Source organism: Patiria miniata, unplaced genomic scaffold (genome assembly GCF_015706575.1).
Source record: "Patiria miniata isolate m_02_andy unplaced genomic scaffold, ASM1570657v1 HiC_scaffold_3, whole genome shotgun sequence".
In the NCBI taxonomy this organism is placed as follows: Eukaryota; Metazoa; Echinodermata; class Asteroidea; order Valvatida; family Asterinidae; genus Patiria; species Patiria miniata.
Window position 1 is genome coordinate 33,526,886 of NW_024037069.1, and position 26,251 is coordinate 33,553,136.

A 26,251-nucleotide genomic window follows, 5' to 3' on the forward strand; every position below is an offset into this window, starting at 1 on the left:
TAGGAATTTTTTTTTATTATTTGCAATGGAGCTTGGGTAGGATACACAGGGAGTAGGGACACTACCGGTATTTTGGGGTTTTTTTACACCAACTTTGTTTTCTTTGAATCTCAAAAGGGAAAGGGGCGATTTGAGATCGGATGGTGAATAAAAAGTTTAGAGTTTTTCTCCACCAATTGTTTTTAAGTACAAATGTACATGTAGTACTTGTGGATCTGCAGAACTGTACCAGTAAATGGGACAAAACTGGGAAAAAGTTAAGGAAAATAAAGTGATTGAAGTCTTGAAAAGAGAACACTCTTACATGTGTGATGCAATTCAGTGCTTATCAATGATGTATGTATGATACATTCAATTATACATTCCTCTAGAAAAAACATGATCACTTTGAGTGTTGAGAATGACAGAACACACAACGAACGTGACGAGCAACACACTGGTTAACAGAGGAATGTGGAAAGGTGGAAAAATAGGGTAAAATATTAGTAATTGGACGTTAGTTTGAATAAGTATAAGTATGTATTTTTTTATTCATGTGTTGCAGCCTCATATACGTGTTTGAGAGCCTGTTTTCATGCAGTCATCGCATTAATACATGTAGACTACAAGTACAGTTGTAGTGTAACACTGTACACGATTACTTGCTATAGTCCTCACTACGATCTCTAGCCAGGCTTTCTCCTGCTTTCCGCGCCATGCATCGTGTCGCAGGACATACCATACTTACGCTTTGGAACGCATTGCAGGTAGACCTCAAGAAATTTACTAGTGCCGGGGCAAGGGTCACCAAAGACGTCGGTATTTACGGGAATCGCGCATTCTTTCAAGCTTTGGCAGCTACAAAGAGTAAGATTTACCATGGTAATACAACAATACGGGATGGATCAGAGGTCGTGGTGGTGAGATGGAAAATGGTGATGATTTGGGGAATGTGGTGATAGACCTTCTTAAGGAATGCAAGGTGGTGATATTGTGATGAGAAATGGTGATTTGGGTCATAATGGTGAATATGTCAAAGTTGTGAATTGGGAATGTGATGCTTGTGTATGGAGGCATGGAGTGTTGATGGACTTGGTGGTGAGAACATTAAAGGTGAGTGGGTCATGGTGGGCCAATAGGTCATTATGGTGATGGTGCATATTCTTCTGAAAAATTCCCTTTTTTCCCGACTAAAAGGTTGAATGACTAAAAGGTTGAATGGTATGGGAATGGTGATGATAAATAAACAAAATGAAAAAAAGGTTGTGTATTGTGAACTTCACAATGTATAACAAATTTAACATGATATAAGATTTGACGCTTTGCATGGTGGAGTATCGGTATCATTTCGGTTTGAAAAAAAGATAAGTTTAACATGTATTTATTGTATTGATGCACATTGAAAATGTTTTCCAAATGCTGCATGAAAATAAATATAAACAAATAATAAAAAGGGGAACACATCTTCAATTCAGTGAAGTAATGAAGATCACTTTTGCTTCTGTGTAATGAAAACTTGAAAACAAAAGTTAAACGATAGACTAATGATGATTTCTTTTTCAAAAAAGCTAGTGGCTGCATTTGTTGTACAGTATGAAATACATTTGAGACAGTGAGAGACCAGTTATTATTATGCAAAAAGAGGAAGACATGTTTTTAAATTGGGGTTAATTGGAGGTGAGGCAAAGTCAGTAGCTGTGAAGATAATGATCACGTCCATTACAAATAACCAACTGTTTGATTTATAATTATTACTACCAATGCTTTCTGAGACAGAGTCATTGTATGTTAGAGAAACAGTACTGTGAAAGTTGGGAGCATAAATCCTGAGAACCTTCCTGGAATTAGTGTTTTTTTCCCCAAACATTGAGTAAATATACTAAAAAACTACTGTACCGGTAGTTAATTTTCCCTTGAAGGCTTTTTATACCAAAAACAAATATCTTTATGGGAAAAATAGGAGAAATTTGTTTACAATAATGTTGTGCGTCATCTGCATCGATAAAGTTGATTAACTTACAAAGATTGAGCAAGCTTCATAAAGTTATTTCCACACGTAGTTTTGAAATAAGTCAGACATATAATTTCAGTTTCCCAACACAAATTCCAGTTTCTCTTCCCATTTGACTCCACAGAAGGTATACATACTGTACTTGAAAGAAAGCACTGGTATTCTACAAAACTTCCAAATTTAATATCAGCATAAAAAAAACCCATACACATCCACCCTGCAAACCTTAAACTGAGAAAACAACAACAACAATAAAGAAAAATGCATTTAAGATACCTCGCTGCAACGATCGCAAACGATTCCGGCTGAATGCAGTTTGTGACCTTGACGGGGCCCTTGACACACGTGACGGTGTCTGTCCGTCCAAAGTTGGCCGATTCCACCTGAATCTGCAGGCCGGGACGGCAACGGAGGTTCATGGTGTTGCCCTCGCACACGCTGCTGTACAACACCTCATCCTGACGTCTGACTCGCTTTAAAGCTGGAATGCCCGCTTCAGAGAGAAATGAGAAAAGAAAGTCAATTACTTAACTTCAGGTTGATAACAAACCCTCAAGGCCGGTTCGGATGGGATGTACCAGTAAAGCCGTAGGTCCCGTGTGTTGTGTCATGTACATTAAAGAACCCAGTAACAGTTATCGCTATTAAGAGAAGGTGTTTGCCCCGGTGTTTCTGGCAGTGGCTGCAAAAAAAACTGTATACATGTTATAAGGTGCTACATTTTTTCGCCTTTTTCTCAACTTCATTTGCCTGTCTTTAATAATAGACATAATTTCCAGCGCCTCGGGTACCTAATTGTTGGTAGATACGTGCGCTATATAAGACTCCGGTATTATACAGATACTCAGCACAAAAGAAAAATGGCAAACCCAAAGTGGTGACAATATATATAGTAAGTTTTCGTGCTGCGTTTGAAACTGAACAAAATTCACTTCCGGCAAATTTCACAGGAATTGGCTCATGATGTCAAATTCGTTTTGCATTCACATTCGCGTGACAGGCTGTAACGGGCTGTCTTTCAAGAGAATTTGGATGATATGAAGGATTGAGGAGAGTAAAAAACGTAAACGTAAAGCCAAGCCATAAAGTGTCGGACATAATAATGGATTTTGAAATTTATAAGCATATTTCAATTTCCTGCACATAGGACAATTCAGGATGGTTCAGAAAGAGGAACACAGGCAGGTTCCTTGGAAATAAAAGCCTAGACTTAGAAAATAAGATGTACATGACATGTACCGGTATGGCAGAAAATAAGTGTCCAAGATAAAACAAAGGGATTGAAAATTTAAACGGCCCAGATTACATGTACTTGAACACAGCATAAAGTGCTTTGGGCATAGTACATTTTATCCACCAATGAATTGAATTTATAGCCTTCCCCTGGCGAAAGGTCACATTGTTAAAATATTCTATCAAAACAATTTTGATTTTCTCTCATTCACTTTGAGCAGTACATGTACCTACACGTATGAGACTTGAATACATTTTTGTACTATACATGTATACAGCATAATAAATTAAATTAATTAGGAATGATAAAATTGGGGCCTGGTCACCGAACTACAAAAGAGAGAAAGGGTTTGCTTGATCAGCACAATGGCTGGATAGCCTCTTGACTAATACCGGTAGGCCTACTCTGTATTCTTGCAACTCAAACACACACAATATTTTTTTTCCAAATGTACTGTTGCGTAAAGCCTGGTTCATACTTCATGCGAATTCAAATTTATATGATGCGAATTTGACGTCATCGAGGCAATCGCTGCCAATACAGGTTGCGAAAATTTGCCCCGACGTCACAAATTTGAGTTCACATTCGCTTTTGCGCCGAGTATGAACCCGGCTGAACTCATGTTACGTCTGCAAAGCAGACCACCTACAGTGTACATGTACACTAAGTATGTGTAAGGTACCTGATACCTGTTCAACCTTTTCAAGTTAACAACTTACAGACTTTAGCTTGTCAGACTACAAGGTAAACGTAGCCCCAACTTACCAACTTCATTTCCTCCCACAAGGAGAAGCATCAGAATCCAGCACACCAATCCACAAAACAAGATCCTTCCCGCTCTCGGCCGGACGGCCATCTTGTCAAAATTTCCCCTCCTTGGCTCCCACCTGGACGTAATGACTTTCTGAAACAAGTTCAGCCAATCTGGACTTGCTGCGCTAGGTAGCAAGACAAGTTTATTCCTGATTTTCCACTTCCCCTGGTTGTGACGTCCGTCTTGGCATTTAACCTGCTTGCCAGGGGTGGTGATTGAGACCTCCTAACCAGGCCAAGGGGCTAATCGCTGGGTCGATGAGGGGGGGGGGAGGTTTCAAATATAGCCCGACTGTCGCGGCCGAGTCACTCACTTCTGTGGGCGCACATGTCTGCAAGAGATAAAGGAAAGAGTGGAGATGGAATAAATTTAAACCCTCGACTATTAATCATTTCAGGGTACTGTGGATTAGAACTGGCTTGTCATGGTCACTGTTTACAACACCAAAGTAAACTTCGTCAGAGAAAAATCTGAAAAATTCAGCGTTGGACTAGTAGTACTACAGTAGTGTACGTACAATAAAAGCTTGACCCTGGGAAAAATTTGAAAACAAGTGCAAGCTGTGGTAACGTTTATTGACTTTTTAAAGCAGGTTAATGTATACATTACCGGTATGTTTAATAAAGTTGGCAAAACACACGGTAATTTAATAACTTCCCCTTCACTGACATAAAATAATTGTGACTTACGTGTAACGCAGTTTACCAACACATTATATGTACCGGTACCAATTCATTGTTCATACATGTTATTTGTAAAATAGTTTATTATAATATCATGACATGCCTGGTAAATGAAAATTAGATTTTCAGGAGATTCATGACGAACAGAATAAAAGTTGCACACCAGGTTTCAAGCACGTTCTTTATTACCGGTTCATTCTTTTTAACTTTACAGTCCATGCATACGGTACATGTAGTGATACAATAAAACGTTAACTGGACTTTTCCTGTTTTCCCCCTGTGTTTTGTTGGTTAGGTACCTGTACCGGTACATCTGTGTGTACATGTACATTTGAACAATCAGTGCACAAATTTTGCAAGGTTGTAAGACCATTGATGACCAGGTTTTGACAGGAAAGCCACAAGAAAGGTCCATTCAGTCTAAATAATTGTAAAGGCATGGGCTCTTACTGCCTCCAGTGCTTGATACAGTTGGTGTACTTTGTCCCTGTTTCAGGTCAAGGTCACACACTGGGCTATTGGGGGTGATAGGGGTGTGCAAAGTACTCTAATTATCACCTTGTACAAAGCTGGCTAGGGTATACAATGATACTGTATACATGCACTAACCATAGAGCTACATCTACCATACCTTACATGTACACAACCACATAATCCTGGGTGGTTTACAACAATAAACATACATGGGTACTTCAATGGCTGATTGTGTTTGTTGCAAGGGCAGCAACACGTGTGCATGGGGTACATTTGAAATTGAACATCAGTCAATTTGTTGGTGATTTGTACATTACATGTATGTCAGAAAAGGTGTACAACTTTGGTTATGATGAGATGAACTGTACATACTACAGGTGGAAAAACGTATGTACCGGTAGCTCACAGGCAAGGAGGGTGGGTGGAGACGGGGTGGAATGGGGATGAGGTGGAATTAAAAACAAATTTTGAAAAATCAGGATTTAAATCCCACCACTATGCTGTACTACTAAGGTTGCAATATTCCGGTGCATACGTGTGTGTACATACACGTAGATTTACCGTATATTATATTAAAAATGCCAAAGACATGTGACATACATTGTACCACCACTACCACTGTACCAGTACCGGTAGTTAGCTTTACTAAATTCCTGAAATAGGCTACAGCCCCTCCCAACCCAATTCCCCTTCCCTTAGAATAAATCCAAAACCAACAAATAGTAGTTCTTTTTTGCTGTCTGAAATGCAGAAAAAATGATGCAGAGAAAATAAACACTGTGATAAACAAACAAACAAACACTGCTGACTGTTGCTTTGATAATTGCCTTGGGTTCATCCTACGGTCATGATGTCATACTTCATTACACATCACTGCCTTGATAATTATGACGTACCGATAGCAAAAAATCATAAAAAGTTGATTTTTTTCAATTAAGGCAGCTATTGTGAATTGTTGACCATCCTCACCAGAATTCAATCAATTAAGGATATTTGTAGTGACCGCCAACTTGTTTGCAATGCTTGGACATGTGTGCCGACAACTTGTTTACCGCAGGCATTCTCGCATGATTGACTTGTAAATATATAAGCATCAAAACTTGTGAGGAAAAGCTTCTCTTCACAAAAAAAAACTACAGATGTTTTTAACAACAAACATGCAATCAGAAGCAATATAGTTGAACTAATTTCTTCCGCAACGGTTAAAAAAAAGGCTTCAGTCAGCACACAAGACAGCAAAGGAAATGTGGGTGTCCGAGGCAAATTAAAAAGGTATTCAAATTGTTTTAGTTTTTTATTGACAAATTACACACACATCTGCATTACACTTGGTGTCCAAAACATACCACAATCCTCTGGCTAATTACTATGCAAGCATGTGCATTCCAATATACATACGTACATGTATGTATTCCATTTTATAGTCAACTTTCGGCAGTAAAGTGCACACCTTTAAATCACAATTCAATGAAAGAGTAGTCTGGTTCCCAGACCAAAAGATTCCGACTATTCCTAATGAATCTTAGGTCAGGTAGCCTCCGGTAATACAATGTATTACAATTTACATCACGTGACTAAAACGGGAGGAATTCCTCCTTTTCCGAAACTGTCCGAAGTTTGCCGAATTCATTTCGTCGACAATCGGATAGTGTCCGAGTATATAGGTTTTATTAACTGCTAATTGCTTATTAAAAACTTTAAAAAACTAGTTGATAATTAATATCCATTGCTTTTATTTAGAAGCCGAGCTTTGAAAAAGGGCCGTCAATGTCGTCATGTTTATTTTTAGCCACGGAGGCTGCCTGACCTACAATTTAGACGTGTAGACGTCGGCGGAAATTGTCAGGTCGGGAAACCAGACTAATGAAAGAGTTGTCCTTGTGTACTAGACTGTACACTATATTTTACTACTCAAGAAAAAAATAGGAACAAAATCCATCTTCCATTTCCTAATTAAAACATCAATTTCCCAGGGACGTGCAATGTACTGGTACCTGTGTCTGTCGCGTGCTGTGAAACAGGACTCCCAGCAGGCCAGCAGCAAACTGTATCACAGAACTAATGTCATTTAACTGAGACCTTCGTATACATGTTTCCCTAATTAATTCACACAACAAGATGAATGACCCAATGCCATGTAATTGTTAATGTAGGGGACCGTCTCAACTTTGTGCACGTTTCCTCACAAGAACATGTAAAATGTATACATAATACACTCTCATGCATACCCGGTAGGTATGTATGGGTGTACAGTGGGCAGACCGTCACGGCATTATGGGAACGTTTTTGTTAGTCAAATTAGGACCGAATTGACCTATCGTGTTAGAATCACATCAACGCAGCTTGTGAAATATTGTCAAATTACATGATATACAAAAATGGACGCTGAACGCGTAAAATCTGAGACAACTTAAAATTAGTGTACAAAAACTCCATAGGGTTGTCTAAGGGGCGTGGCTGACTCGCAAACAGCGATAGGTCAATTATGGGGACTTTGTGCTTTCCCCATAGCATCTTCGCTCCCCATAGCACCAAGGGATAACTCCTGTGTACTCCCCACAACTACCGGTAGGGAACAAGTACCGGTATGTGTGTAGCGTGTATTTAATATCCTTAACAAATTCTGCAGATAGAAGGAAACAAGTTAACACTAGACAGGCTCGAGTTACTTTGCAGGCCTGATATCGATAACGGCTTATAAATAAACCACATGGGAATGGGATCTCTTATTTATAAATTTAGCCCAGCTAGGTGTTCAGACATGCAGAAATGCAGCCAAGTGTGTGACTTTTCAACTATACCATACATGTGCCATTTATTAAAATAAAAAAATAACCCCCCAAAAAATCGAAAGCTAACCCAGTATCCAGTATTACAAAACACAGCAGTCCTTCTGATTTGAGGCGTGCGATCACACCCCCACACCATCGCACACCTAAAAGCTTCCCGAGGAGTGTGAATAATTGCAGGCCTGAATTTCCCTGGACCACAGATCACACACCTAGAAAACCACACACCTAGAAAAAAACACACGCCTAGAAAAATCCAGGTGTGCCTTTTTCCACACGCCTGTGATTTTCAAATAAGAAGGATTGACACAGGTACCAGTTTGTACTTGTATTGTAATACCAGGTACTGGATAAAAACTTTCCGATGTTTTTTCGGTTGTTTTTTTAATAAATCGCACATCCTATCAGTATCAGTGCAGTGCAGAGGTTCTGTTTGCCTTTGAGACCTTTGGTACAATGTATTAAAGGGAAAATACAACATTTGCAAACATCAAAAATTAAAACTACCAAATCATTTTGAAATACCTTGCTGGACTGTTAGTGAATGACAGTGTAAAGCATCCTGTAAAATCATGGCACCTGGTATACTGTCCTTTTCAAGAAAGAGGTATTTTCGTATCAATTTCCAAAAATGATCGGCCAACCAGCGTTGGAAAAAAACTGGCTTATTTCAAATACTGGCCCCACTTGACCATATTTAGCTAGTCTTCATTTGTTTGCAATCGATTACACACATGTGAAAGGGTATAAGCCAGCTGGACTGGTTCCCTGACCTTACAATTCCCAACGTCTATAAATTGCTCCGTTTCATTTTAGATGGAGTCAGGGAACCAGACTACAGGTAAATGATTGTTTTTCTTGGTTTTTATAGCATCTACGAACCCAAAACATCAAAAAAGTCAGTGTAACAATGTTTGCTTTATATTACCAAGCCCCCAAATCCATCCATTTCTGAAAATTACAGCAAAAGCAAATGATGTACATTCCCTTTAAGCGCTAAATTTATACACCACATTATTAAAAGGAAGGCAGAATGTGCACTACAATGACACAGGGATTTTGTAGGCCAAGCACACACTGTTGACCCATTAAAATGTTCTTGCCATAGCATTGCTAAACAAAAGGAAGGTCACCCATCAGTGATTTACAGCAGGAAGGAATGTCTAGGAGGCCAGACTAGGAGCCAGCCCAAGTCATTCATCATCATTTGGGGAAAATCCACCGCTGTAAAAATATGGCATTTCTCTGGATATTGCCAACAATTGTATGGCCCTTTTCTAACAGCTCTGCTAAGTGCCGATGACGTAAATAGTCACTTGGCGAGCTACCGTACATGTGTATGTATTGTATACATGTACATGTAGGTCCTTAATTTCTTAAAAATTGGTGAAGGCAGATGATTGGTTTGCATTTCTCATTAAAACAAACCACTTTGATTAAAGTTTGGCAGGTGTGTTGTATGCTCTTGTTCAATACAGTACGCACCTACAATGTCAATCTCAAGAACTCACAGTATGCATGTATTTTTAATGTTAACCCTACAAAAATACATGTACATGTACGGTACGTGTATGTAGTCTGAAACAAAAATGATTGGGGAAAAAGTGTGTATAACTTTTTGCATAATTTTTTTTTCAAGTTTCAATTGGCATATGGGGCAAAAATACTTGTAAGTATTAATTTTTTCTCTTTGACAAGACTTGATGGACCAATGATTTACCACTGATGGGCCAGCAATTGAAGTTTTTACATACAGGACATTCTTCCACTTATTTATCTATCTGTATGATTTTTTTTTCGATCCCAAATCAATGCACGCCTTGCTCTATGATCAATGAAACCTGACTACATGTACATTGTAGGCCGTCATAAATAAATGTACAAAGCCTTACAGACATTTCAGGGTTTATTTTGAAAGCCTTCAAGACGTTTCCAAGTTTATGGTGAAAGACAAACTCTTCTGAAAATAACTGCTGGTACTTTGTACATGAATCTCCATCACACATCATGTGTACATGTACATGAATTGTACCATGAACTACCAGTACTCATGTGCGTAACAGATGTTTCAAATCCGATGCAAAATATCCCCCACCACTCTCAACACACAAATTATGAGTCTGGAACCAACAACAAGGCTTAAAACCCACACACTGATCCACAAACACAGCATACCCAAGTGCCAAAATGAAGTCCCCATCATCATAAATTTGTCTGGATATTTACAGCCCCAGAATCAGCTTTTGATCCAAGTCATGAAATCAAATTCCAAAGCCATGACTCATGCAACCAGCAGAGTTCTTTTGTTGCCCAATTGGACTTGACTCCAAGTCCCAAGGCACACGTCCACACGCTCCTTCCAGCTTTCACGAAGTTACCCAATCACATTTTGTTTTCCAACTTTTTGAGGGACCCACTTTTTGAAGTAGGGCCACAACCGGGCCTCATAAATAACAATTGCTGACTGGAAAAAACAAACTCTCTGGGAGCCTGGAAGCGGCAAAGTTCAACCCTTCCAGACTTGGATAACTTGGGGCTTTTATTTACCTTTCTGTCCGGCCGCGTCAGCTTTCTTCACGTTCAGACAGTTTAACAACACCTTGGACAATCACCAGTATGAGTCATACTTACAAAAATACTCCACTCTTTTTGGTAAATTTCAAGTGGAGCGGGGGTAATCCCAGATTGGAATGAAAAATTGTAGTGGTTCAGACACCTGCTGCTTGCTTGTCTGATGTGAAAAATAAGGTGATCAATCTGTAAAACTACCTAGACTCACATGTGCACGTAGACCCTACAGATCTTTGTACAATATACATGTACACGTATACATGTAGTTCTGATGTTAAAACTTACAAATGTCCTATTTTGGGAGAACAATTTTACACTGTTCTCATACATGTATTTTCCGCGTCAGTACATACAATGTACATGTACATTAAAATCCTAGTAAACGTACATTGTACAACTGGGAGTGAAGTTTTTCTCAAGAGCCACATGTGGGTAAAATTGCGTACATGTACCGCAGCAAAAAAAAATTGGGGAAAAAATCAAAGTCATGAAAGAAATGTTCAGTCTTCACACGTTATTAGAATATTTTTGATACACAAGCAGAAATGAAATATCAAAATTGCCTGTGTAATTGTGTTACAAAAACAACAAACATGGACTCAATGAAATTAAGTCAACTGCCAAAAATAGTTCCCAACCAATGGCACTCTCACTGACTCATGCAGATACCATCATTTACATATGTACCATCCCCCTTATTTCAGAGTGATGCCAAACTTCTATGGAGGGTTTTCTTGACCCTCTCAGAAGACTAGCAGACTTCTTATCACTCCGTCCACCCGGCAAATTTCATTTAATCTGGTATCGTATTGGCATGACGTCATCCCTCAGTATTCAGATTGTATTAGGAATCCAATAGATTATTGGTTTGCGAGTAAAGTGCATTCACATCCAACTTCGAACTGTGTTTCTCCTGTCTTAATCCAATAACCCACCTATATGTGCCAGGTACCGTAGTCCTTTCACTTTCAGTCAAAATCAATCAAGTGACTGTTTTCAACAGTTCAGAATTCTCAGCCTATGGTACATAAAGCTGGATTGACTGGCCGTGACTGCCCATGTAACTTGAAGGAGCTTTGCTTTGGCTGCACATGGGTAATTCAGTGTTCTCCAACATGTAGAACAAACCTGGCGCCCCGCCATGCTTTCTGCGGCGCCCGCCATGTTTAAAAAGTCCCCGCCAAGCTTTAAAATCCTGCCGCCAGGTTTAATTTTTTTGACTCTACAGTGTACATTTACAACTAAAATAATTGATTTCAGTTGTTTTTCCACACATTAACAATGTATTTCGATGTCATTACAAAAATATCCCAGCCCGATCGGGGTTGTCTTAAAATCTTGCTGAATCAATCACACGCACGGTACGGCCGGCCGTGCAAACACCAGCGATTCCCCATGCACTGTACGTACTACATGTATACTATTAGGTATGCGCGATGTACAGTACACACTGACAACTGAATACCCAGCTCCGGAGTGTGCCGATACTTCAGGTAGCGACAACCCCGCCGCAAAAATATATATCTGTATTAGTACACACACACACCAGCAGGAGTACGTACGGCAGATCTTACGTGCAGCCCACCGACTTTCTTTTTCTCAGTGCTTGCACGCGCGGTACACAATATAATACGCGTTTTTGTACGAGGCAAACGAGCTCGAGGGCATGACACGCGTGTACATGGTGTTCCGATCATGCCGATTGTCAAAAGTTATAAATGGCGAGCGTGTATGGGCCCGGTTCCCAAAGAGAACAAAATCCACTTTTAATTTATTTGACTTACCAAACTAGTTGGCGACATTTAAGAACATACAGGTAGGTCATAAATAGAGGGAAATTTGGGGGGAAAATGACGATGACAACGACAAAACGCAACATGAAAATAAAGATGACGATCGCACGGCGCATTTTGTTTTTCAAAATTACAAAAAGGTGTCATTTGATCTGAGAGAAGTCTGCTTTAGGTTGAAAAGCAAATTTTTGAATGCTAAAAAAATCGGGGGAACTGGCCTGGAGAATCGCCTCAGATTGCACCACAGAGCATCTAGAATCCAAATTTTCCCGGGGCCCTTAAGCGGGCCCCGGACCCCACGCCGTAAGGGCTTCGCGCTCCGCGCTCGCAGGAGTCCCCGCCGACCCCAGCGCCAACCTTTAATTTTCAAAGTTGGAGAACACTGGTAATTGATAAGCAAGCTGTGCCCACAACTTGCCTGCTTTGTCTGTTCATGGTCTGTTGACTGATTTTGACTAGTCACGGTGCTCGCTTTAATAATAATATTGGAGTCTTATATAGCGCACGTACATATCTACCAACAATTAGGTACTCAAGGCGCTGGAAATTATGTCTATTATTAAAGAAAGGTAAATAAAGTTATATGAGACCCATTATGTAGTACCTTATAGGCCCAATGGTTTACAAGGTACCGGTACTGCGGCGCATATTGCAGCCACTGCCAGAAACACCGGGGCAAACCCCTTCTCGATAAGTGTCACTGGGTTCTTTAACGTGCATTTCACAACACACGGGACCTACGGCTTTACGTCCCATCCGAAGGACGAAGCAATCTTAATACCGGTGCTTAATAATATGCTGGTGACTAGCCTGTGTTACAAGTATAGCAGTGGAAGTGAAAGGGAATGTTGACTGACTGTTTAAGTAGCTGGAGGGTATAAGAACATGTACATGTACCGGTAGGTACATACATGATGTATGAACTTGCATAGACCAACGGCCAGATCTTAGGTTGGAGGTGCATGCTTGTACATGTATTCACCAGAGATACGCATGAGATCTGCCAGTCATTTCTGATTACAAGGGGTTCATGTACCCGGTACGGTACCAGTACAAGTGTAAATTTCAAACATAATTTGTTTACTTTCACCGTTATGTACTTTTTCATTTACATTTTGTAAATGTCCCAGTGATGGACATATTAAATTTACCCATGAAAACTTTGAACAAGTTGAAAGGAAACAACTGATTTATAAAATACATTACTTGTATCACAGAAAATTTGGAAGTGCAAGTGCACTCGTCACCTTTAGAAACTCAATCCCAGACCCACAGGAACATCTGGAATTAGTAAAAGATCTGCTCAAGATCTCCTGCTATTAAGCTACATCATATATTTTAATACATTTAGCACAGATACACAGACGTTAAAATTTCCCCCCGGGATCTCCAAGAATTTGAGTAAGTCACTCAGCCGGTAATGACATTTCCTTTTTGTGAACTGGGGGTATTAAGCTTGCCTGTCAAGTTCATTCGCTGTCTGGGAAGGAACCAAAATACCGGAACCGTGAACCCTGCTACCTCACCTCAGAGGTCTCTGACTGGATCATCAAAAAGAGTCTGCAAGTAGCACAGGTCTGAACTTATACAGGTATCAAGTCTTTTTAGAAGATTACCTAAATGCAGACAATTACCAAATTTCTGCTGGAAATGACGTCACAATTTAAGGATCGCATAAAATGTTCATGCTCACATATTTCAGACGTTGCTGTGGAGATTACAGGCACTGTTGAACAATGGATAGTTGCGTCACAAATAATCAAATAGTGTCTGATTTCCCGACCCCCCCCCCCCTTTCCCACTTTTCAACTTTTCAATGGTATGTCATCCCATTGGCAACGCCTACTAGTACTAACCACCTAAAAATGTTGGAAAACACCAACTACGTGTTATTACATACCGGTATCAGAGAATGTGGAACTAACAATGTTCAAAGATCTGTACATTAGGCCAAAAAAAAAAGTCTCCGGTTTCTGGTATGCGCGCGCGTCGCCGTAGCCATGCGCGTTGGCAAAATTAAAAAGTTTTTTTTTCAATACAAGATGATGTTTCAAAACCGCCAAACTCACTGGTTTGACTGGAATTCTGCTGCTGCACAATTTTAACGTGTTTTTAGATGGGGTTTTGATCGAGAATAAGATTTATGTGGCCTCTCTGGACTCCCATATATTTGCACTAAATTTAGTCGGGCACCATTTGCAGTCATCAGCCGACATTTGAAGCCCAAAAAAAAAAAAAAAAACAGGTAAAAAAAAAGAAAAGCCGCGTCGCCGCACCACTCTGGGGGCAAGCTCTATACCAGAAACCGGAGACCTTTTTTTTTTGGCCTTATGGTCCTTTAAGTATTAAATAATGTACAATGTATCGGTATGTACCGGGTATGTACTGTAAAAAAATATATAACTTGAAAATATACAGTCTGAGAAAAAATTGACAAAAATGTGGGAACTGTATCTTCTGTTTGAGCTTCTTCCCCAAACAACCTGAGGAATATTTACCGGTACTTTGTGTCAACAAAGAATGTATGAAATTCGGCTCTAGATAACAATGATTGGCTTGGTGTTTGACTCAAAGTCAACAGGATCGGTTGTGAACGGTTCAGATACGATTGCCAGCAAAAGTCTGACTTGACTTAAGATAATATTTGACCTATTGTTACCAACGTGGCATGTTTGCCAACGTGCTCAAGCCAGCACTGTCACTGAAGCGCTGAAGCGCCCCGGTGAACGATGAGTCATCGGGTAAAGTCTGTGATTCTCTGAATCTTATGCGAAACGGAAAGGTTTCTAATTTAACATACAATGCGAACTATTAGTTTAAATAATTAATGTTCCTTTGAAAAGTGAAAGCACTTCAAATGCTTTATATGTACCGTTAGTCCGTTACATCACCGGTAGTTTTCTTATTCTTAAGTAGAGTGAAAGTGTAAAGTATTTTAAAAAAAAATATATAATCTAGTATTCAACCTACATGTATTGTACAATGTATCTTGTTATTTTAACTTCAATATTGAAAGAAGAACTGCATTTAAATAAACAATCATCACAGCTTTCCTGAGTGTATAGAGTATAGCAGAATTTTTGTTTTATTTCCTTTAATTTAAGGGGAATTTTTTAAAGCCCATCGAGTCCATCATTTGCAGCTATCCAAAAAAGTAACCGGCGTAATTATTGTTGAAAAACATACTGGTTGAAAGATAGTAAGGGGACTAAACTCCCTGTGAAATTATCCTTTCTGGCAAGCTCTCATTTTGAAGAAATCAACGAAAGAAGGCATTTCCAATGGTGCTTCTTAAGAAGCACCGTAGGAAAATTTAAATTAGTTGTTCGTTTTGTTATTCGGCACAGCGCGCACAAGCATTGGAACGACACACAGGCGCGCGCGGTTGCTATAATTCGTTGGATCAGTGCCCAACATCGCGTAAAGCTGCAATTCAAAACAATTCGAAACATGATTTAGCAACTTTTGATTTTAAATTGAGATCCTAGAATGCTGTTTTTCTCGGAATATGAAGCTGAAGCTGAGCTGAAACTTCATCAAGTAAGTTGTTCGGTATCCTTCAGTAGATTTTGAACACTTTTGTTGCTTCAAACGAACAAAATGCACTAATTACAAATGATGGACTATATGTAGCTTTAAGTGAAATTGAAACTGGGCAAATGTCCAACTATACAAAAGCATACCAGTACATGTACATGTACATGTACATGCTGAACTGATCTTTGCACTGTCCTCTGGTAAAATTCTAATTCAATACAAATCATCTACAGTACCACGGTAATTAGGGAGGCATGTTCACACATTTGTACAATCTCTATCTCCGTCTGTGATATGAATGTTTTCTGTTGCCCACGGGGTTTTCATTGGTACCCATATCACACAAATAACCGGCATGCGACTATCAATTTCCCTTAATCGTAACCACTGGCCGATGATAGCCCACTTGAGCCTGGCTTAACTTATCAATCAACGGATGGGTCACTTGTTTTTTTCTCTCTTACAGCCTCCCCGTGTCTCGATATTTCAAGACCAAATTTCCAATGATCTTATCAGCGCAATATTATTAAATCACGCAGCTCAGGGACGGGGATAGACTGGCGACTCCAAGGTGTCTGGGTACTTAACAAAGCGTGACAGTTCACGGTTTCATCTCTCATATTGAGCTACACAACCCCTGAAGACCGGCACAGGGCCACTGATGATGACAGTAATGATCCGCACTGCGCCTCAGCTTGAAAGATGTCTTCACTTAGGCCATCTCATCATGTCCGATTTCATTCTAAGAGTGAGGATGGGAAGAGGCAATGTAGAACCTTTCTTTAAGCACGGATGGCACTTCGAGGATAAACACACTGTAGACAAGAATTATTACGCGAAGCTTGGCGGAGCCTGCGTAATCACAATAATACCATGGATAACATTGAAATTGAACAGATAGTTCACTCCTCCAATACCATGGCTCACAAACTCTACAGACTCAAGGGAAAAGTACAGGCACTCTGCTGAATCAACCAGAGTCCAACAGAGCAAAATAGTGATATGCCTGCCAAGTCCAACAGCAGCAAATTCAGCAGCCTTCTGAATCCAACAAAAGCAGACTAAGAAGTCTGCTGAATCTAACAGAATCTAACAGAATCCAACAAAACAAAGTGTGATGCCTGCTAGATCCAACAACAGCAAATTGAACAGCCTTCTCAATCCAACAAAAGCAGACTAAGAAACCTGCTGACTCTAACAGAATCCAACGAGGCAAAGAGTGACGCCTGCAATATCCAACAACAGCAAATTGAACAGACTTCTGAACCCAACAAAAGCAGACCAACAAACCTGCTGAATCTAACAGAATCTACCAGAATCTAACGAGGCAAAGAGTGATGCCTGCCAAATCCAACAACAGCAAATTAAGCAGTTTTCTAAACCCAACAAAAGCAGACATGTACCGATGAGCTGTGTCCGAATTACTTGCCTACGGCTTGAAATTACACACGGGTCTATGGAAAGTGGCTGCAGCCGCTACCATAGTCTTGTGTGTAAATTCCAGCCACAGCCAAGTAATTCGGCCACGGCCTCAGAAGCCTGCTGAATCCAACAGAATCCAACAAAGCAAACTGTGATGCCTCCTGAATCAAACAGAACCCAAACAGCTACAACATGGGGTTTTCTCCTTCACTAAAATTTCAGCTCTGATCTGGATGACAATTTTTTTAAAAATGGCTAGGCAGCACTTACATGTAGACTCTTACAAACAAAAATCAGATTCAGATGTCCAAACTGAATCATAAAATCTGCATATAAGTATACTTCATTAAAAATAAACCTGGCAATATGAAGGATTCAAGTTACCCACTGCAAATTAATTTAATATCCGACTCCAACACATCTTCATTTTCAAGCCACTTCATATGTCACGACAACATGTGATGTCCATTCATTAATCAAGAAACGAAGCGTGCCATGCCTTGTAATAAAGCCTGTGTCATGAAAAGCGCTCGGCAGATGTTAGAAGCATTTACAGTAAATTGCTTTCCACATTTCCCCTGGATATGGTTGGCTTGGTCAGGCAATTGGACCATTATTACTGCAAGTTACTGACTTTTGAAAGGAGTAAAACAGTCATTAGCAAAGTTCAGAAATCTGGATTCAAAATTCTTGCTGATGAGAAGTTCCACTACGTCAGGTTAAATAAAAAGTGTGATATTTCACACCACCCACCCCAACCCCCCCCCCCCAAAAAAAAGAATTCAAGATGACTCTAAAACAATCCGCCTCTCCTTTTCAGCCCCTCCCCTAAAGAAGAGTCTGTTGAAATGATTTATGACTTGATGGCGCAGAGGATTGTCTTTCAGCGCATTCATGTATCACGATTTATTGTCAAAACCACACTTGTTATTCGTGAGTGTCCGCAAATGAGAAATACTCAACAAATAAACACAGTCACGCCGCGATGGGATGATAGCCAGCCGACGAAATTGTGCCATTTATCTTCCCGTTGTAGAGCAATGTTACGACTTGTTTTTGTGAGGAAATTCTCGGGAAGTGTGTTAAGTATTGTGATAGGACATTATTTGGACATCTTTGGAGTAGGCTCGACTTGTGCATGGCTATTTAAAGTAAACAGACTTTGATTATCAATACTGGGCTGTAGGAATACCAAGTCGTATGTAATTATTATTAAATACTTGAATGAAATACATGTAATGTGCATGTGTGTTGGGCAGTACGGTACAGTCAAACTACCGGTATCAAGACTGACCTTGCAATATTCGTTTTTTTTAAATTGAATTTTTTTGTAAATTTTATATTCTTTACATCTTTTGATTTTTTTTATTTTATTATTTTTTTTATTTTATTATGTTTTTTTACGATTCTTGTCTCTAGAGCTGACATTTTGGTGAGGGTGTGGATTTTTTTCTACAAATAGTTTGAAAAGTGTTTTTTTCAGTAACGAAACACGGGTGAATTTTTTTTTTTTTTTGTAAATCCCATTATTTTATCTTTTCATCCTTTTTTTAAATTATTTATCTTGAACGAAATTAGTAACTAAGATGTTCCCTTATGGCGATCCAAATTTTTTTTTTGTGTTTCTCAATTCCTTAAATTTGTATTCTCTGTTCATAGTGGTGTATGCCTACATGTACATTTATGTAACATAATTTCAACTCAAACACAAATGCCTCCTGGGAGTAACAACTAACAACAAGGTCATCAGCAGGTCCATGTTTTCTCCTGACCCTTCTCCTCCCTCCAAGTCCCAAGGAAGAAAAGAAAAAAGCCTTCCAGATGAGCAACAAGCTCCCGCTGGTACCCACCAGGTGCCTGATGCCAAAGGGGCGTGTCCAAGGATACTGGCTAACCATACACGAAACTAGTCACCTTCGTGGCATCTCTAAAGTTTCACAATTTGCTTTCTTAACCCCCGGACCCCTGGACCTAAGACACCACAGGACCATATCTGGTTCCGACTTGCGCTTAATTACGACCTTTCGCTCAGGGGAAATTACATTTTTTTTTTTTACGTGGTCCTGCGGACTTCCTGGATCGGTTTCCTTATTTTAGAGCGAGGTTTTACGATCACAAACAATCACAGACGACATTCCGTGAAGCTGGAACGTTCTCACAAGTGATTGCATTACTCATGGTGCAAGCCTCGATCCGATTTCACACAGTTTTCGGGCAGTAATATTGGCCGACACCTTTTTGGTTGCTGATTAATAAGCTTTCGGTCAAAAAAATCTAGGCTTTAAAATTTGTGTGGGTATTGTGTTGTGAAAGTTGGAAAATACATGTATCAAACAGATGCCAAAAAATATAGTACAAATTTCATCAGCCTAATTTTGGAATCAATCAAACATGTGTACATTGAGCTCAAAATCAATCTGTATTCTCAACATTTTAGGTCTAACTAAATTGCTTCAGTTACTTTTGTTGCTATCTCTCTGTCTTCAAGACTAAAATGCAATCATTTTCTAACTTTTACTGGGGAATTTTTCTATGGAACCTACATACATGTATTTGCCAAATTTTAAACAATTTGCGGCGAGCCATCTTGCATAAACACATCCTAACTACTATCAAACTTTGGGACCATCAAACATAGGGTAATAAAAAAACTGGTTCAAAAGTTCTCAAGCTACAAACAAAGTGCAGTTCATGCTTAGGATACGTAAAAGGGAAAAGAAACTATACGTAAAAATATATCTCGGGGTCATTGCACGTACAAAACAAATCAATCTTCTAAAATTATCAAAGGCCTCAAGTACTGTCGCACTGCCAATATTATTCATTAACTATCCCCTGCAAACATGGTCTGCCCTTCCTGTGTGTGCACGGAATAAAATGTGTATCCCAAGCCTGAAGGTAGTTTCTCCAATATATCTTGCGCTAAGGAAGAATCCCAAAGCATGCCATGCATCCAGTGAAGAAAATTGACCTTTTCTTTCAAGATGAAGATCCCAGATTGTCGTAAATCAGACACAGGGACACCAATTTACGACAAACAACAACTGACGACCTGAAATGATGCTTCCAGCTTGCTGTGCAGGTCTATAAAGTAATATTAATCATTTTACTTTTAATCACGCCGTTTGTAATTCTGCACAACTGAGTGTACGGTACCAAGGTACATTCTAAACCGAAGGAGGGGGGAGGTGATGGAGAATATTTTCTGAATCCTGATGAACAGTTTCAATGTATGCAGTTCTGAAATTTTTTTCAGCAACCATCGAGGCAGTTGTTACAACATGCTAACAAATGTTACGGTTTTTTTTCTTCTGAAATTTGCCACATATTTTTTATGTACGATGTCTGCATGTAACCTGAAATCTGTTAGGCTGTGCTTATAAGTCATCTGATAATTTCCTGTATTTGAAGTCATCTTCCTCGATTGCTACCAAATCACTTCCTTCATGGACGGAAACAAAACAACCGATCCTTACTTTTTGCAATGGAAGTGTAGGCAATACCACATGTACATACACGTGCATACCAGTACATCAAGTCCTAGAGCAATGGCATGTGATACACGCAGCCATGGGGGGGGGGGGGGGGAGACCAGGATTCAAACCTTCCAATACTAGTTACTAACCCCCCCCCCCCCCCCCAATGAAGATAACTGTAGGCCTACTGCATTACACATGTTAAACATTTCAACTTCCGTACATTGTACAGTACTTTGTCTAAAGAAAAGGCCAAAAATGTTTATAAATTTGCAAAATGAGTTTTAACAACAAAGGATGGGATTGTATTAGCTAAGTTTGCAAGTCAGATCTACAGACTACAATATGTACAGGTTTGTAAAGAACCTTTTACCCTTTCCACATCTATCTAGTCACAACCTACATGTACTGGAGACACTTGCCTCAAAACTGCGATATGATAGAGATAATTGTTAACCTGCCAAGGGATAACATCTTTCACTACCCCAGACCAGATCGATTCCAAAATTACATTTTCAATTTTTTTTTTGTCCGGCTCTATGCGTTTCAAATCTCCTTAATTGGCAGAAGGATGCTGGAAATAATTGGTTTCAATTTACTCTCGATTGCTAGGATTACAGACTGTCCGTAGCGCGGGATACCGGTGATAACATTGATTCCCACCATAGGGGAACCGGTGGTGAGGAAACGCTAGACTGTAATATGAGGATGATGAAGTGTTGGTGACATGCCAAATATGACAAGTAATTTATTTAGATGGCAGTTTGGAGATTGAGTAGTGTTGACTGCTGCGTTATTTTTACACATAAACTTCAGTATATATACATGAAGGAACCAGCAGAAATTGTTTTAACAACATTTTTTCAATTGTTCAAAGTACCGGTACCTTTATTATCTTTGATACATTAATGTTCCGTAAAAAAATAAAACATTGTCAATGACACACACCCAGGGATAGTGTTAAGGTCACTGTTAAAAAGCAAGGTTACGACACGCATTGCAAAATTAAAACTACCAGTATATACATGTGTACATTGTAAGAAGGTGAAAGACATTAAACTCATTTTGTTTTTCAAGTTTGTATGTATACAAGTGTAGGAACTTCAAAAAATGATACGGTTGAATAGAAAATAATTTTATAAATTCTTATCCTCTCCCTGCTGCAAAGAACAATTTCTGTACTTTTTTTTTGCAAATGTGTGTGAATTGTTTTCGTTTTGCTATTAAAAGAATACCGGTACATGTACGTGTACACCTTTTTGTGATCCATGGACAGAACTTTAAAACGGTAGTTGTGTTTAAAATTCCGTAAGAAACGTGCATTATGAGTGATTTGAATAATTCTTGCACTAAAAGAAAGTTTATTAATTGGGCTTTCATATGCTACATACAAATGTACATGATGTACACGCAGAAGTTTATTGAGAAAATGGTCTTGTCATTTGGGTATTTGTTTTTTCACGTAAAGTCACCATGTACATGTACAGTACATACATGTACATTATACATACACGATGTTCAATAAATGTACAACAAACATTGTAATTTTGGTCCTTTTGGGTGAGCTTGCAAACATACCTGCACATGTATACAGTTGAACATATATATACCTGCAACAATACTGCAAGGATTTACCAGCTTTTGTGTAACAAATTCTTTGACCATGACTGTAATGACCCGCAGGTCACTCACTGAGAAATGGGTGTTCAAAAGCAAGGGTCATGGTTCACAGCTAAAACAACACACGTAGGGGAACACCAACAGTTATCAGGACCGTCATGAATGAGTCACTTTAAAGGGAATATACATCATTTGCTTTTGCTGTAATTTTCAGAAATGGATGGAATTGGGGGGTTGGAAATATAAAGCAAATATAGTTACACTGACTTTTTGGAGGTTTTGGGTTCGAAAATGCTATAAAAACCAAGAAAAACGATCATTTTCCTGTAGTCTGGTTCCCTGACTCCATATAAGAAGAAACAGAGCAGTTTACATACATTTGGGAATTGTAAGGTCAGGGAACCAGTCTAGCTGGCTCGTACCCGTTCATAGGTTTGTAATCGATTGCAAACAAGTGCAATGGTCAATTGGGGCCAGTATTTGAAAAAAAAGCCAGTTGTTTCCAACGCTGATCGGCCGATCAGCGTTGGAAATTGATACAAAAATACCACTTTTCTTGAAAATGACAGTATACCAGGTGCCATAATTTTACAGGATGCTTTAGACTGTCATTTACCAACATCCTATTAAGGTATTTCGCAAAAACTTGGTAGTTTTATTTTTCGATGTTTGCAAATGTTGTATATTCCCTTTAACGTTGAATGTGTTCATCATACATGTACATGTACATTGTACCGGAAGTTTACAAAATGTTCCCTTCTGCATACCGGTACGTGTAGAGACTAAGATGAAAATGTCACACTAAATTTACATGTACAGACTACCAGCATTGGTTCTGAAAAAAATGATATCACCAAATCTGTCGATCAAGGCCAATGTCATGGTCTACAGAAATCAAACACAGACCTGTCTGGTTTTTTTTTTTTATATATTCCTAACTTATTCAGTGCACATGTTTATACAATTTTCCACAATATTCCTTTTTTTTTGTAACCAGCAAATTGGCAATTTGACAACCGACTCTCGAAAGTTATTTTTGTTTTTAACTCTGTAAATTCTGTACGGACAGGACAGATCACACCCTGTAGGAAAGGGCTGGTGGTATTTAATTGTAATTTTCCACCATTTCCCAGCATTCGCACTTTGTATTACACAAATAAAAAGAATACAGAAAGATGACTAAAAGTGACCCGATATGCTGTAATATTAAACCACAAACTAATTTGTGTACTCACCACTGGTTAACACAGGTGCAATTCAGAATTCTCGTTCTGTGGTCCAAGTTCTCTCTTCTCAGGCAGGGCTTTTGTAGCTGCACTGCAGGTTCACTGAACGACAAAAGGCGATGGGGGAGTTTTCTCTTCAGTCAAAGCTACGGTTTTAGGAGGGAACAATAAGTTCTGATCCATAAAGCAGGCCCATGCAACACGTGTGCGTGGGTTCAATACTACAGTCTGTACAGAATGAATCAGTCAAGTCTAATGCAGTGTGCAGTACCGTACTACATGTAGATCCCGCAATTTGAACTCCGTATACAACATGTACGTGCCCGGCTTTCGTCAGACGAAATCAATACTTGATGAGCCAATTCTGAAGGGCCAAGGGGAAATCGAAAACAGAGAGAGTAGTGTTCAGAATATTGCAATACAGATTAATTGATGTAGGCCTAAAGCTTCAATTTCATTGAGAAATTTTTTTTTAGTCTTTCAACGAAATCTGGATCAAATCCATTTGGGACTGATATGCTGAAAAAAAATGTTATCAGTTAAATTCTACTCGTACGAATAACAATAATGTGCGAACATATATCACTTACAATACAATAGATGTATACAACTTGAACAATATTTGTAAAATGGCTTAAATTTATTGCAAGGCCGAACTTGCCACATCATTCAAAATCAAGCAGGAGTGTTGTTTAAAGGGTTTTGCAGGATTGAGGAAGCTACAACCATAGCAACTTTTTCTGTGCCCCTTGGACAAAAATTCCACCGGGTTCCTACATTGTCATGTACATGGATTTTGTAGGATTCAGCAAGATTCACAATAAAAATGCCTTGGACAGAGAAGCATTTAATAATATACAAACCACTGAACTAACATATACGGTACTCACACAAATTTAGTGTCTATCCACAGAGCAAGAATACTAAGTACTGCATGATCCAATTTTGGAACCAGCACACACTTAAAAATACTGCACGGATGTACACAGATCCAACGACAACTCGGAAAACAGCTCCAGTTAATTTTTCTCCACGCACTTTACACTCCCTTGGTAAATTACAATGTAAACTGCCGCTAGAGCAAGACTGATATGAAATGACAAATAGCAGAAATGCGTGCCGTACCCACAGAACCCAAAGCGTGTTAGCTACACGTACATGTTGTACGTACTACTTGTATGAAATGTCCTTCTGTGCTATGCACACGACTCTGAAATATCACCTTTCAGGGGCATGAACTAGCCTATAATAACATCAGGGCATTATGACTGTACACACATTACTGTCAAAGGCCGGGAGGTTCCATTCCAATGGAGGGGTAATTGGGATGATAATCCCATTAACAGATCACAAAAGAAAATCTTTTGTGTGATGAAATACATGTACAACCTTTTGTGTTATAGCGGGAGATGAAACTGAAAAACTAAAAAACAGACCTCCTCCGAAATGACATGGACACAATGGAGGTAGGCAATAAAACCGTAAAAATATAGTTTACAAGGGCTATATACATTTGTATATAAACACATAGCTCCATGGTACAAATGTCCAGTTAAAAACCGGTATGTATCTAAAAACATACAAACATTTGTACATGCACATAATGCAATGCATACAATGTTCATGAGACTCATTTGTAGCACACACAACCACTGTATGGTGTGGATAAAGTTGTTACACTTTGAGTACATGTTACTGCTGGCTGGGAAAAAGTCTCCTTTTAATTTTGTTTTTAGAAATGACAAATCCATTTCAATCCCACTTCATTATTTTCTACATTTTCTATGAAAATTGTAAATTTAGACTCCAAGTCCAACTGAATTCCACCCACACAGACACTTGCTTTCAGTACAAAATTTACATAAAATATTCCTTTAAATTTACTTTGTGCACACTGTAATCAAATTATACATGTATACAAATGTATAAATTTACGTGTACCTGCAAGCAAATGTAGTACATTTACAAATTGTGTACATCCTGTAGCAGTATCAATGCCCACATGCCAATTGGCTTTACAACCCAATACATACTATACTGGTACTAAGGCATACTGTTTCATTGCTTCACTGTCTAAGTACACTGTAGACCCACCACTGATCAGATTGGCAATTTTGTGAAAAAAATGACTCACGCCCTTTTGACAACTAGTAAAACATTTACCGGTACAGCAAGAATGAAAATGATTAACCACAGTGTTAATGTGAACAGTGAAACCGCAGTGTGACAGACATGCTGCAAATTTTGTAAAATTTGTCAGATGAGATTACCTGGAATTCATGGTAGTCATTTTGTTGCCCTTGGTTCAAAGTTCAAAGTCCAACCAAAAAAAGAGGTTAAAAATTATAATTTTTGAGCACACAGCATATTGTAAAATGAATATATTTGTTGCATCTTCTGGATTTTTATATATTTTCTCCCCTACCATTTTTTTTTCAACTAGAGACAACCTATAAAATTAAACTCGTCAAAATTTGGAAAAGAAAGGCAGTCCATGCAGAAACAATTTACATATATTTTATGTACACTTCTTTATGACATTTGTGCCTGAATTACATCTGAAGTGAGCACACCAGTTTTACACAATTTTGTTTTGTCATACCCCTATCCTTAACTTTACTC

General features: G+C 39.0%; 1 protein-coding gene across 12 annotated transcripts in view; it reads right to left on the minus strand.

Annotated features, from left to right (window-relative positions):
• Positions 1–26,251, minus strand: part of LOC119736927 (adhesion G protein-coupled receptor L1-like) — a 67,684-nt gene that overhangs the window by 37,281 nt on the left and 4,152 nt on the right. For 7 of the 12 annotated variants that reach the window (XM_038210963.1, XM_038210960.1, XM_038210965.1 and 4 more), the window contains exons 2-4: positions 23,639–23,993; positions 3,990–4,369; positions 2,267–2,483 (exon numbers count right to left, since the gene is read on the minus strand). In XM_038210963.1, coding sequence (XP_038066891.1) covers positions 2,267–2,483; positions 3,990–4,080 — 308 coding nt within the window. In that variant the 5' untranslated portion in view covers positions 4,081–4,369; positions 23,639–23,993. Of the gene's footprint in view, positions 1–727; positions 838–2,266; positions 2,484–3,989; positions 4,370–23,638; positions 23,994–24,519; positions 24,792–26,251 lie in introns of those variants that run through there. The other 5 variants (XM_038210964.1, XM_038210959.1, XM_038210958.1 and 2 more) reach the window with 4 other exon arrangements.